This window comes from Nelusetta ayraudi, unplaced genomic scaffold (assembly GCF_046127955.1).
Source record: "Nelusetta ayraudi isolate G7.1 ecotype Tasmania unplaced genomic scaffold, CSIRO-AGI_Nayr_v1 ptg000019l, whole genome shotgun sequence".
Taxonomy (NCBI): Eukaryota; Metazoa; Chordata; class Actinopteri; order Tetraodontiformes; family Monacanthidae; genus Nelusetta; species Nelusetta ayraudi.
In genome coordinates, this window is record NW_027466069.1 from 5,789,049 (window position 1) to 5,803,400 (window position 14,352).

Below are 14,352 nucleotides of genomic sequence, written 5' to 3' on the forward strand. Positions count from 1 at the left end.
TGGTTGCGTATTTTTCGACCCTGCCATCGATCCGCCGGAAGATTCTTATCGGCTACATCCTCCCTTCTGACCAGTTGGCTGCGATGGCATCCAGATAGACGCCTAATCGCGGCCGGTCATCGGAGATACCGACACAGGTTGGGTGCTCTGCTCTAATGAAGACGTGAATGCAGCGTCAAGGTCTTTGTTTCCTGCCGGGTGACGGGAGGAGTTTCTACTCCAGTAGAAAATACGGCCTTAATTAAGAGACAGCAACGTTATTGCGTCGTTGTTTTACATCACCGGGGGTTTCTGTCTGAAAATGAAAGACAGGACAGTGTTTTTTTTTTTTTTTTCATTTTCTCGTTTGTACGCATCAGTAGTTGATTTATTAATAACCGCAATAATGAGTTACGTGACATTGTTACGGAAGTCTTTGCGGAGAGGAAACGCAACCAGTCTGCTTCATTCTGGGGCAACACAACCAAAACAAACAAACCTGTGAAACGCCACTCGTCCCGAGTCGCCTCCAACGCGACCTGGAGCCACTTTGCAGCAGCGGAATCCTTCCTGTTTGTGTTTGTTTCTCCCTTTGTAGTAATGAAGCCCGACCGACTGCCACCAACTCCGATCAGTGATGAATTACTCCAATTATTGAGCCGACTGTTTTCACTTTTCATCTGGCAGATTTCATCCCCCCAAAAAAAAAATAAAAAATAAATAAAAATCAGCAATCCAGCTACATTGTGAACGGCAATAACTAACTGACCCATGTGGAGGCGGTGAAACCAGCTCTTCCATTTGGCTCCATCTGACCTCGCCGCAGCTCATGCAGTACAACAGGAATGTGTTATAATTAAAGTGTAAATGATTCATTCGGCTCATTTAAGGAATTAATGAAACAGCATGAATCTTGTGGGAAGAATCCAGCCGCTGAAGAGAAGGGCTTTTTATTCTCTTTTTTTTTGTCGAATTTCTGGGGTCGGGATGGAAGAATGACGCGAGTGCAGCGGCCCCAGCCTCTTTGGTTAAACTAAAGCAAAAGCAGAACGCTTGTTAGCGCCACCCAGCTGTCGCATCTGATGTCTGGCCTCCCCATGGCTGCCGTTCTTCAGTTCCGAGGCTTTCAAAACAACGGATGAGGCTGTTTGTAATACTCAGAGGAAGCAAAGTGGATGTTTCTGAGTTAATAAAGCTTACAGTCAGATGTGACTTTTTTTTTTTTTTTTTTTCTTTTTTTACAGGCTTAGACTTTTTTGTCAGCCAGGGGCAAAAGAAAAAGAAAAAAAGAACCAGAAAACAGTGACAGATGTGTCTGGGAAAAGATGTTTGCAGAGATTTTTACAGATAAATCTTATGACCTGTCAGTGCTTTGATTGAACGGCCAGATCTGTGGGGATTAGCAGCATAACCTACTGCAGGTTATTGTGGTACTCTCTGGTGTGTGTGTGTGTGTGTGTGTGTGTGTGTGTGTGTGTGTGTGTGTGTTACTTTCTGTTAGATTTATCCTCTAAGGGCATAACTGTATTAGCGTCTGAAGCGGAGACATTGCTCAACAGATGAGTCTCACTCTCCTCTCCAGGGAGATGTGGTCATCATATCAGATGTTTTTTTTTTCTCCTGCGTTTATGTGTGTGTGTGTGTGTGTGTGTGTGTGTGTGTGTGGAGCAGCAGCAGCAGCAGCAGCACCGGTCGATAGGGTCGCTCCCCTCCTCTCCCCTGCTTTGTGAAATGGTTCATTGGACTGTAACGCTAATCCGTGGGGACCCTTCGCGCTGCAATGACCCCGCCTCCTCGACACACACACACACACACACACACACACACACACACACACGCACACACCACGGGGCTACCTACCTCATCCATCATACTCGGGGCTTGTCAGCGCCTCACGGTGGCTGGCCTCATGGGTGACGACCAGGCGGCCAATCGGAACGCTCCGCCTCATCTCTGACATCATCTCCGCGCCAGCGATGTCTTCATCTCGCTTGACGGTAATTTCTAATTGAGGAGGATGTGGTGGCTTAAGGTTGGGCCCGAGCGGAATTTCACACGCTGCTCCTTTAAGTGGCGGAGCCTCCTTCAAGTCACCTCTCATCCAGATGACCGGAAAAGAGCCGCCGGCAAATTGTAGGGGTTTAATTGGATGGTGAAACATCAAAAAAAAGGGACAGTTCGCCCCCTAAATTCGTAATTTTACTCACATCTCTGCGGTTGGTGGCGCCCTGGTGGTGGTTTTCCAAATTCCTATGTGAATGGATTTGGAATTGAACTGGCGACTTGCCTTCACCCTATGACACCTGGTGTGGGCTCCAGCAGACCCCTGCAAAAGGAAGAAGCGAGGATTGAAAATGGATGGATGGATGGAACTGGAGTTTCAGGAAGAGGAAGGAAGGAAGGAAGGAAGGAAGTTGTAAGGATGTCGGAGTTAAGACATCAGACAATCAAAGGTGCGCTGTGAAACTGAGAGATGTGTGGAGAACTAATGAAAAGATTCTCAGATCCCCCCCCCCCCCTCCCCCAGCCAGTTAACCGACTAAAGGCTGTTTTGACCGGAGCTTTTTATGATGGATCAAGGAGGCTGTGGACTTGAAATCTGAGGATAACGATGAAGAGCCTCCCCTCAGGGAGATGACCACCTTAGCCACCGCCGCCGCCGCCGCTCACCTGTGAGTCTCTGGATGTTATTGCATCACATTTCATAAAAAAAAAAAAAGAAAAAAAGAAAAAAAAAAACAACCCCAAAAAAACAGCCTGCATCCACTGCAGACGCCCAGCCCTGCCCATAGAAGCCACCTGGGGCCTTGTGAGAAGCGCAACCCTAATGGAGACTTCTCATTGGCCGTGCGGAGGCTTAATTTCTCAGGCGGAGGTTCACCTCGACGCCTTTGATCACTCTGTCGGCCGCCGCCGGAGCCCAAGGCTGCTGTAAAACACTCCACAGGCCTCAGACTGCAGCGCTTTACTGCTCAGAGCCAGAGGGCAAGATTTAGCCTTTGATCGCTTTGCGCATGTGTGTGTGTGTGTGTGTGTGTGTCTAGCTAGCTCGTCTCAGACCAGCGCGTGAGGAGCACCGACGTGTTCGCCTTGTGCCGCCACCCAGGTGCATTCTGGGATGTGCAGCTCGGCGCCGACAGTCTGGGAAAAAAAACGTTTGGCCGCGCGCCGAAGCCTCGCCTCCCATGATGCAACGCTGCCTCAACCCTGCCCCCCCACCCCCCACCCCCCAACACACCCAACCCACCCCCTTCTGTTGAGAGAGCTCCTCTCTAATAAGTGAGTGTATTGCTCCCAGGACTCCTCCCCCCCCACCTCCACTCTCACCACAGTCTGAGTCCATTAATATCTGAACGCAGCCGTTCTGCAGCGGGAAGCCCTCGGAGGCCCCCGGCAGGCGGCCATGTATGTAGTCCAATTGATTAGAAGGAGACGCTTCCTGCAGCAGAGGTCGGCTGGAGTCTAACGGTGGTGGTGGTGGTGGGGCGATGTCAAGAGAGTGAAACGTTACGAGGAAATAGAGATGCGACGGATCAGAGGAATCCCTCAGGTTCTCCGCCGCCACCGCCGCCGTCGCCGTGTCATTGTCAAGCGGCGCTGCTTGGCGCGGCGCTATCTGATGCAGACTTGGTCTCCGGCACCTGTCGCCGCTCGCTAATCAAACTTCTCCCTCACGCTCTTTTGTTCACCCGCACCCGCCCTCCCTCCCTGTCAGTCCGCCACTCCCGCTGTCTCCTATTTCGCACCCCCGCCCTGCGTTTTGCGAGATTGCGTCTTCTGGTCAGCGTCTGCTGGTTTCCTGTTAGCCTCCCACTGCCTGGCAGCCTGACGGGCCTGGAGCCGGGGGGGCGACGGCGAGGCATCGATCTGTATGTTCTGCCGGTTTCTGGAGGGGATTTGATCAGACATATCACCTGCTTCAGGTGAGGTGGGCGAGCTGCGGTGAGTCCATCAGTAACTGATCGAAGGAAACAGTTTTTAGCGGCGGGATGTAACTTTGGAATGTTGAAACAAATTCCTTATCCCGCGTTTGACAAGTCGCCATCCGTTCTTCTGTTTGCCCCCTTTTGCACATTAATTTCCACACCCTTTGTGATGTCACAAAGGGCACGCTGTCACCCCTCCTCGGGTAGAAATCCACGCAATCCCACCCCTCACATTAACCCCAATCAGATGTTGGCTGCGCCCCCTTGAGGCCACACCTTTTTTTAGAACCTCTGCCGAACATGTAACGGTAACAACAGCGCCAGTTTTCAGCAGGAGGGTGCAAACAGAGGGCTAAATATACCGCTTTCGAGATAGCGCAAGAAGTTGAAATGAAAAACCTTGACAATAGGGATGAACCTTGAAGGTGTATTTTTGCATTTTTGTTTTTGTTTTTTTTTTACCAAATCAAAACTTTAAAGCGGGAGTTGCCGAGATTTATTCCCGGGAAAATGAGGAGAGCTCTTCCCAACTTCAGCGCCGCTCCTTTTCTTCTCGCAGGGAGTTGCGATGCAAACATTAAATCCAGTGATTAGGTTGCTACTTCAGACACACACACACACACACACAGGCACGCACACACACACCCTCCTCCTCCCGGAGCTCATGCAGCGCCGCTCTCAGTTTTATTAGAGTCTAGCAGCAGTTCATTAGCAGCCTGTCGCCATCTGTGAATACTTTCAACTTTGACTGTCAGCCCCACTAATTGACAATCTGCTTCCTTCGGGCTCACTGGCATTGATTTGATCTTTTCTCCGTCGCTCGTCTCGCCGTTTCCTTCCTCCTCGTCCCGCTCCTCCTCCTCCTCCTCCTCACCTTTTACGACGACGCCGGCTCCTCCGTCGATACGAGCCGCCAGCTGCTTGAAAAGCGGCTCGTCTCGCGGTGCGAGCTGTCAGATTACTCAATCCCGATCCGGTTCCCGCTGAGTCATCGTCGAGTATGTAAAAATGTTCTGGTCGGAAGAGGAAGGAGAGAGGGAGGAGGAGCAGCCGCCGTGTTGCAAAGACAGCTGAAATGAAAACAGACTGGCATTTGAGCGCGTTGCAGAGAAATCAATCAGCAGAAAATGCCACCGCACGGTCACGTGACCTCATTGATCTCGTTAAACAGAACTCATTCGTCCACGACTGCGGGATCGGCCGTGGCCTCCGGCGCGTGAAGCGGGACGGTTTTTCCGGCCGACTCGCGGCGGGATAATATCCCTTCATCTTTCAACGCACACGACCAATAAAGGAATAAACGAACGGCTGGGACGGTGATTGTCTCGATCAATTAACGTGGTGTGAAAAACTGTTGTTTTTATTGGTCGGGCGAGTGGGAGCGGCGACCCCGCCCGCGTCCCCGCCCGCGTCCCCGTCCGTCCCTCCGCCGTGAATGTGGTCGAGCGCCGTCATCCGCGGGACACCGCCGCCGCCGGAAAATATCCCCCTGTGCAGCTCGTTAAAGGCGGAAAACACGGCCCGGGTCTCCGTAACAGCCTCATTAAGCTCCGGGAAAGAAAAAAAAAAAAGCCCAGATTCCTAAAATGGCATCTAGTCATTTTAATAAGAAACAGGCCACATGCAGCATTCAGCATTCAGCCGCTTATTAATTGGACAAAACTTTACCCTCAACAGTGTTGATCATTTTTAATGGCGGTTTTGCGGGTATGGGGGAGTGGGGCCGGGGGGGGAGGGGGTCCTGCCGATGTGTCCCGCCATGAGAATAAATTGGAATGCGTTTTGAATAATGCGGCCAGAGACTCTCGGGAGGAAGAGGAACGAGATTTATTGGCAATTTTGGACAAAATGGGAGTTCGGTAATGACTGGGACTTTTTCCTTTCTTTTTTTTCCTCCTTCTTCTTCCCCCCCCCCTTCCCGCCCCATGCACCCGCCGCTGCCTCTATTCCGTCGTCTCCCCTATCCGGAACATCCTGTTCAGCCACCCCCCCAACACTGATTGTCTGCTCTCCTCCGGGCTCACGTCTCCTCCGTCCCTCTAATCACATCTCTCTCTCTCTCTCTCTCTCTCTCTCTCTCCCTCTGGTCCTGCAGGAGTGTCCTCAGATCCTGCCCTCCACGCAGATCTATATCCCCGCCGGCGTGATGAGGCCCATCACTCTGCTGGCACAGAACCTTCCGCAGCCGCAGTCGGGCCAGAAGAACTACGAGTGCATCTTCCACATCCAGGGCAACACCTACAGCGTGCCGGCGCTGCGCTTCAACAGCAGCAGCATCCAGTGTCAGAAGACCACGGTGAGACTCTTCGCTTTTCAGACTGGAAGCTTCTGCAGGCCAGATGAGTTTTGTGTGTTTTTTTTTTTCCCCGTTGGCTGTTTGCAGGGATTTAATCCAGGTTCGAACCTGAACCCGTGTTGCACACGATAAACCTCATCGTTCTGCAGGTTCTGGTGTCTAATGTGGAAAACTCCCACAGTTTTCCCTCCACGTCAGTCTTTCTGGGGTGACAGAAGTTAAAAGTGGCTGAAACTTGGCTGATTAAAAGCAGATGCATCTCATTTTGCATCTGCAGTTCCTCAGATCCTAGTTGAGGACGTATCCCAGCTTGAGTTTAGGGTTGAGGTGTAGAGATGCACGTTAGATCGCCAAAGACCAGGCAGCCGTGAGCGAAATGCAGCAGGATTTCGAAAAAAAGGGTCTTGTTTCTGCAACATGCACAATCACGGTAAAGGGGGAAGAGGTCTCAAGTCGAAGACAAGTAAAGGCCGAACGAGGCCGCTGTGAAAAGTTGAAGCTGAAGCTTCTGTTCTGACTTTTCAACTTTTTTTAAAAACCTCCTTGAGAGCCATTAACTCCAAACGGCTTCAGCTCCATCTGAGGTTCAAACCTTTCGATGGCTCTGCAGACACTAAACTGAGGATGTCACAGATCCGCTGGCTCTCCCTTCCCACTCCTCAGCGCCACCTGCCTCGCAATCAAAAAAACAAACAAAAAAAAAAAACCCACCCTGATTTTGTTCTTGCTGGCCGCGGAGGTGAAAATGCAGCAGGTCCTTCTCTGGCCTGTCACTTGTCGCTCCTCGGGGGACATTTAGCCGGCTGCTGCTCGGTTGCCGGGCAGGAAACACCTCAGTGATTCTGTGGAGCTCAGCACCTACTCTTCACTCTCACCGCACCGCGATGGACGGACGGTCGGAGGCGTCATAATGAAGCTGCTCTCCGTGAACTTTCACTCACTTTGCCTAACTGCCCTCCAGGAGTTCTAGCTTGATTTGATTCCTTCTCTTCTCTTCTCTCTCTCTCTCTCTCTCTCTCTCTCTCTCTCTCTCTCTCTCTCTCTCGTCGGTGTCACTTGAAGTGTTTGTCAGGTTGGTCCTCTGAGGGCCTTAAAAGCATCTCAAACTGTGTAAAAACAAAAAATCTGCAACAACCGTAATTATCCTCCTTTAGAATCAGCGTGTCGTTCCTCACCACCTGCTCTCACCTCCACGTCCACGGGCAGACCAAAATAAACTGTAAATGCCTTCACACAGTCAACACTTAGCCAAATACGCAACGCAAAATTAAAAGTGAAAGGTTCAGATGCGAAACATCCAAAAATCAAAAGTCTGTTTTTTGATTTGGATGTAAAGGAGAAAGTTTTGTCCTTTTTGGTCTCCAACTTCTTCCACAAAGAACGAACATAGAAGAGGAGGGGGAGGAGTCCCACATTCTCATCAGTTGAGTTGCATGTAAAACTTTTTTAAGGCATGTTTTTTTGAAGAGTGCCGCATTAAAAAATGGATCAAAGACGGCAAAACCTTCCATCAGTTGGCAAAAAGGTTTGAGGCGCTTTTCGTCTTTTTGGAATCTGTTGGATGGAAACTCCAACCAACCAACCCGCAACTCGGCCCGTTGGCTGCAACTCCGTCTACTGCCGCTCCTGTCCACCTGCGCTACTTCCTGTAGCCGCGTAGCGCCGCCATGTGACCTCGCCGGGCGTTTGCGCAGCCTGGTTTTATTGCGCACGTTCATTAATGCGACGGTCCTGCTGGAAAGTTGCTGACGCCGGAGGTACAGAGACCTTCCTCAGCACATCCGCTGGCCGAGTGAATGGGCTCGTGCACGTGCTCGTGCACCCACACACACACGCACTAATTCCTCCGTTCTTCATTGCATTTTAACATTCTGATGTTCTGGGTGCAGGCAACTGGAAAAACAGCCCACATAGCAGCCAAAACAACCCGTGCAGCTGTTTATGAAAGTTGACACATGGATATTTGTGTGTGTGTGTGTGTGTGTGTGTGTGTGTGTGTGTGAGGACATTAGAGGGGGGGATCCATTCAGCTGCTGTGAATGGGTGAGCCTCCATTTCTCCACGGCGCTCCTTCCTCGTCAGGTGAAACTGTGATAGTATCCAATTAAGGTGGCTGTAGATAAAAAATGATGATGAATTGCAGCATGGCCGCCGTCTGACGTGTGTGGGGGGTTGTGGGCAAATAACACACACACATACTCACACACACACAGGAGCAGAAAGCCGGAAAAGGCGTCGGTGAAAACCAGGGGAAACGAGGTGAGGGAGGCAAATTAAAGAAAAGAAATAGGAGGACAAAGAAGGAAGAGGAGGAGGAAGAGGCGATGATGCAGGAAAGGATGGGAGGAAGGAAGCAGACAAATATATAGATGGAAAATATCCAGTTTGGAGCCCAAAGAGGACGGAAGGGTCGGAAGGAGTCGACTTCTTCGGCTTCTTAGGCTTCCAGTCAGAGTGGGGAAAAAGAGACGTTAGAAAATGAAAGTGCTTCCCAGCTCCACTTCCTGTCTTTGAGCCGTTGAACCGTTTGATAAATAAATCATTTTCACCTGCTATCAAAGACGGCCCTGTGCTATACCCCCCCCCCAATGCTATTTGATCTCGACTTTTTGCTCCGATCGTCTTCATGTCCCCGAGATAAAAACCCACCAGCCGCACCTTTTAACAGCCCGAGATCAAACCTGATGGAAATTCTGCTTGTTGTTCTCGTTGCTGTTGTTGCTTTAGTTGTTTCGGCGGCGTGGCTCTTTCATCGAGTCGTGAGCTTTGCTTCGGGCCGGGCTGGGCTGGCCGAGTAAACTTAGCGTCATGCAGGACAGTCGCTATCTCGGCTAACCGAGAAGCAGCATCGCAACAAGCCTGGATGAGAAGCAGCAAGGAGGAAGTGTAAAAGTGACAGGAGAGATTTCGCTAGCAAGAAGCACGCAAGTTAGCCAAAAAGGCTTTGAGGCAACTTTGTTGACCGACATGATCACATGATCAATCAACAGGTCGTCGTGCTTGTCGTGATTAACCAGGCAGCAGAAGGTGGAGGCGGCCGTGCACAGAAAAAAAAAGAAGAAGTTTATGATTTATCGTCTTTCTTCTTATTGGTCGTCTTGTGACATCAAACGCCGCAGCCCCTCCCCCTGACGACCCCGAGTACCGGAGGCTCATTAGACAGTGTAGCGCAATAAATCACGGAGAAAATTAGCCCTGCAGCCGTTTGTGTGTGTGTGTGTGTGTGTCTGCATGTGTGTGCGTGTGTGTGTGTGCGTGTGTGTGTGTGTGTGTGTGTGCGTGAATTTCCCTGACACTGAAACATCGAAGTCGCATATCGATAAAAAAAAAAAAAAAAAAAAAAAACACTCCTGGGACTTTGGAGTGAACTAGTCGCCTAGTCGCTGCAGAAACACACACTAGCAACACACACACACGCACTGCGAGTGTCCCCAGGGGTTGCGGAGGCCCAGCGCGCTGCAGACATATGGAGATTCTCCACATGATCCTCTTCCTAATCATGTGGAGCAGACGGAGACTGTAGCATCAGCAACAACCAGCAACAACCAGCAACCTGCTTTACATGATTTATTACTCCGACGCACACAGGCTGGCAGAGCATGTGTGTGCGTGCGTGTGTGAGTGTGTCCGCGTCCATGCATCTGGCATTGATGTTGGCAGCAGCATCAATTTTAGCAGAGTGGAAGTCCATGTGTGTGTGTGTGTGTGTGTGTGTGTGTGTGTGTGTTGTCAGTCTAGACTTTACTCCTCCTGTCTAGACTTTCATAAATAGCCTGTAAATAGAACACACACACACACACACCAACAAAGACACAAATGAACACACACACACACACACACACACACAGAGTGTTTAACTCTGCAAAGCTGCGAAACGCTCTAAACGTGCCACACACTTGTTTTGTTGTTTTTCTCCAACTACACACTAATTAATCCCCTGCTTCTTCTGCACTGGCAGCCACACTTTGCTTCCTTTTGTAGTTGATTTGTTGGCCGTTGCTGTTTGAATCTAATTAACTCTCCCCGTATGATCTCTGTGTATTTTACGACCCGTTTTTTTGTTGTTTTTTTTTCCTCAGGCAGAACCGGATTTAGCTTCGCTGGTGGCAGCCGGGGGGATGGAGGGTGGGGGGTGGAGGGTTGGGATGTGGGAGCGTGTTGTGTTTTTTTTTTTTAGCTGATTTTTAAAGTTTGCTTTTAATAAAGGAAACAATTAAAACACGAGCGCCGCGTTGCAGTGAAACGCTAATGAACGAGACAAATTCAAAGTCACATTGCGATACAGGAAGCACTCCGTTCCCGGAAAGACAAAACCACCGCAAACTGTTTTGCCAATTCTAGGATTTTTTTTTTTCTTTTTCAGAATTTTTACCCCCCCCCCAAAATTTTGCCGTTTCTATACTTTTCCTAATCTGATCAGACATTGGTTCCATCTGGTGTGTCTGCTTTCCTGACGTTGTTTGAAGCGTCGTTAAAGCAGAAGTAGGATTAGGAGGTTGAAACAATAACTGCTATTCAGAGATTGAAAGTCACGCTAAACTCTTTAGAGAGGTTTTTTTTTTTTTTTTTTGGTAAATAGACAAATGCAAAAAAAAAAAAAAAATGAAGTTCTAACTTAAATTATATTAAAAAATGTCATTAAAATGTAATAATCAAGTAAAATTACCTTGAACTCACGGAATCAAAGCCTGGCTGAAACGAGGTGAACAGGAGGAGCTGTGTGCGTGGCGTGTGTGTGTGTGTGTGCGTGTGCGCATGCTGGCAATGTATTCTTAACACACTCAGGTACCCTTCAACATGACTAATTACAGCAGGGTGACCTGCACGAGGACGCACACACACACATGCACACCCCCCGCCCCCCTCCCTTCTCCTCCACTAGCCAGCTGCTCTGTTTTGTTAACATCGGCAGTTTTTAGGCCCCCTCAGACACACACACACACACACACACACACACACACACACACACACACACTCTTGCTGCGCTCCGCCGGGACTCGGACTCGGTCCACCGAGACGATCCATGTGGCGGCAGAATGAACGAGTGCGGCGGCAGATAACGAATGGAGCGGCGGCGAGTGGCCGTGTTGCTGTAATGAGGCCACGGCGACGGCTTTGTGCTCACCTTGTAGTTTCTGCCCCTCCCCCCCGCCCCCTCACCCGACATCCCCCTCTCTTTTTTCCTTTCTCTTCCTGTCACCCCTCTCCACCCCCTCCTCTGGCTTCCATCCTCCTCTTTCTTCTCCTTCTTCTTCTCCTTCTTCTTCTTCTTCTTGTTTTCTCCAAGAACCAGAGGGCTGTTCCGACTTCACATGGACGGTGGAAACACAAAAGTCGCAAAATCGCAAATGTTGCGATTGCCGCCCTGTTCCCATCAAGTGATTTTTAGTGACTGAAAGATTTTATAGACTTTCAGAGTTTCAGAGATTCCTTTTTTTTTCTTTTTTATTTTTATTGCCCCAATGAATTTTTTCAAAGCACGGTAAAAGTTCTTTACGACACTCGGGGCAGAAGAAGATTCATCAGGAAGTTGTGGGAGAAAAACCTTCCACTTTCTACTTCCTGGTCCGTTTCTTCCCTCTGTCCTCCTCCACTCCCTCCATCTTCTTCCATCTCCAGCTCTTCTTCTCCACTCCTGTCCTCCCAAGGGTCTTTTTTTTTTTTTGGGGGGGGGGCAGAGGAGCGGCGCTCACTCCGCTTCAGGTGAATTAATCACATGCAGCGTTACGGAGAATCTGGCTGGAGGCTCCAGTAATGAGTCTTATCGCTCATCTGCAGCAGCTCCGAGGGGGCCGAGTCCGGGCCGTCCACCTCCGGGGTCCCGCCAGGACCGGCGCAAAGTGTCACATGGTCGGCTCTGCCAATTACGGATCAAATCTTTACCAAAAGGAGCACGTGTCACGTGCCTCACGTCAGCCGGAGGGGTCCATCCACCCGTCCTCCCCTTAAAACCACTCCTGCAATCAATTATTTAAAGCCGGAGGAACTTTAAAGCCACCAAAACATCCAATCAGCAGGGGAGCTAGCGTGGAGGAAATCCTGCCGCACACAGGCCAAAACCATAGAGACAAAAATAAATAAATAAATAAAAAAGAAAAGATAATGAAGTGCATGGAGAAAAACGCCAGCGTGGACAATAAATCACAACACAAAAGACAACAATAGCGCCCTCAGGGGGTTCTCTAAAGGGGCTTGCGACATGCTTTCACAAACACACACACACACACACACACACACACATGGGTTTAGTTTTTATTGTCTACTTTTATTTTTGTTGTTTTATAAGTCAGTGCAAAGCTGGAGGCGGAGTCACAGTGGAGCTAATGGCGCTGTGTATTAATAGCAGAAGATTTCTGCCAAACGATGGAAACAGCGACTGTAAATATGAATTAAGGCCGGCGGCGGGAGTCGACGTAGCTCGAGGACAGGAAATATACTGTACGTCACCACATCGTCACATCATCACCGACTGACGCACTCAAACACTTCCTGGTCGAGAATGAACACTGCAGAGTCACGTTCTGCATCTTCACGAAGCAGAATCCAGCGTTTGTTCTCTATTTTTTCTCTTTTTCTCGCGCTTATCCTGAACTAAAGTACACGTACCAGTTACCACGGCTGCTGCCTCTTCTTTTTCTTCTGTGTCGTTGTTTTAATGATGACTCCATTAAAGAGCTCTGAGTTGGAAGGTTGACGTAGGGCTTCCATGTATCAGACCAGCTCTCCTCTCCGCTCACAGCTGGGATCACGACACCTGCCTGTCGTAGATCATTCAGGAAAGATGTTTTTTATTCCTTTTTTTCTTTCCAACCATCCTGTCAGTTTGACACCTGCCTGTCAGATGGCCTCCAGTGGGATGGTTAAAACCACCACACTGACAGCGAGATCACTGACCCGTCGCTAGTCGGGGGAATCAAATGTCTCGCGTGCGTACTAGCTAGCGTTAGCGTCATTCTCGGCTCAGCTAAAAAGGCAAAACCACCCAATGGACGTCAATCCGTCCATTTAATCTACTGTTTAACCTGCGTCTTCACAGTTGGAGCCTGTACCAGATATCAGATTTCCTAGTTGGTATATTAGAGACATTTTTTTTTGTCCTACATCGACTTCAACTGCACGTCATTGGAGTCTAGGAGGACGTTGAGTGGCTCTCAGTCTTCCAGTTAGCAGTTAGCAGTCAGCGTCATTGGTCGTTTGTGTTTTGTTTTCTCTCCGACTCACTTCTACCTCCCCAGCAGCTCTCCCGTCCTCTAATTCTCGCTCTAGCGCCGCCCCAGAATGTGTGTTTTCACACCCTACGGAGGAGAGACAGCGTGAAACATTGTGCCCGGGTGCCACCTTGCACTGCGGTTGGTTGTCGGCGTTGCGAAACCAATGTGGCCGTATGAATAAAGCATGATGCGGTGGGAAGGTGGGCAGGGAGCGAGAGGAGAACAGGCTCTGCCAGTGTGTTTGGTGACGACGGCACAAGTGGAGTCGCAGGGCCTTAAAGTTTAATAGGGGCCATGCTGTAGAGTGTGTGTGCGTGCCTATGAATCAGTGGTTTCACCCCAGACTAGATACAGTGGGATGCTACGAAAGTCAGCTGACCAGACCCACATGTGCCCCGTCAGGGTCACGCTGTGCCAGCAGGCACTGACCAATCAGGGAGGCTTTTTGCTTCGAATCCCATAATTCCTGTGGTTTCTCCTCTTCTCACTGCGTCACCAGATTGCCAACGTTAGCCACAGTGGCTCCTCTGTGCACGAGGACTCACTCCCCATTTGTCTTTCTGCTTTTGGGTGCCTCGTTTCATGCAAAGTTTTAGGATAAAGAAATACAAAAAAAAATCAGGCTGATCTTTTGTAAAAACATTTTTTTGTCGCAGTGTAAATAGACTCAAAAGTCGCAAGCTAACTGCCAGTAAACCCGTCATTGCAGCTGCAGCTACTTTTAGTCCAACTTTGGTCCTTTCCTTCCGTTCACCAGTGAACTACAGCAAAATAACTATCAAACTAACCAGCTGACTTTCCTTCTTTCCTTTGTAAGTCTGGTGGCTAACAAGCTAAGCATCTAACCAACAGCTGGTTTGCCATCCGACATGTAAACACAGCTATGGTGGCCAGATCCAGAATACAAAAAAAAATGCTGAAATTATATATTGACATATGA

The 14,352-nt window shown here is 49.5% G+C and overlaps 1 protein-coding gene across 3 annotated transcripts in view; it reads left to right on the plus strand.

Annotated features, from left to right (window-relative positions):
- The window catches only part of LOC142888365 (plexin-A1-like), a 190,303-nt gene that overhangs the window by 120,708 nt on the left and 55,243 nt on the right, over positions 1 to 14,352 (plus strand). For all 3 annotated transcript variants that reach the window (XM_076026601.1, XM_076026604.1, XM_076026602.1), the window contains exon 10: positions 6,001 to 6,201. In XM_076026601.1, coding sequence (XP_075882716.1) covers positions 6,001 to 6,201 — 201 coding nt within the window. The remainder of the gene's footprint in view (positions 1 to 6,000; positions 6,202 to 14,352) is intronic.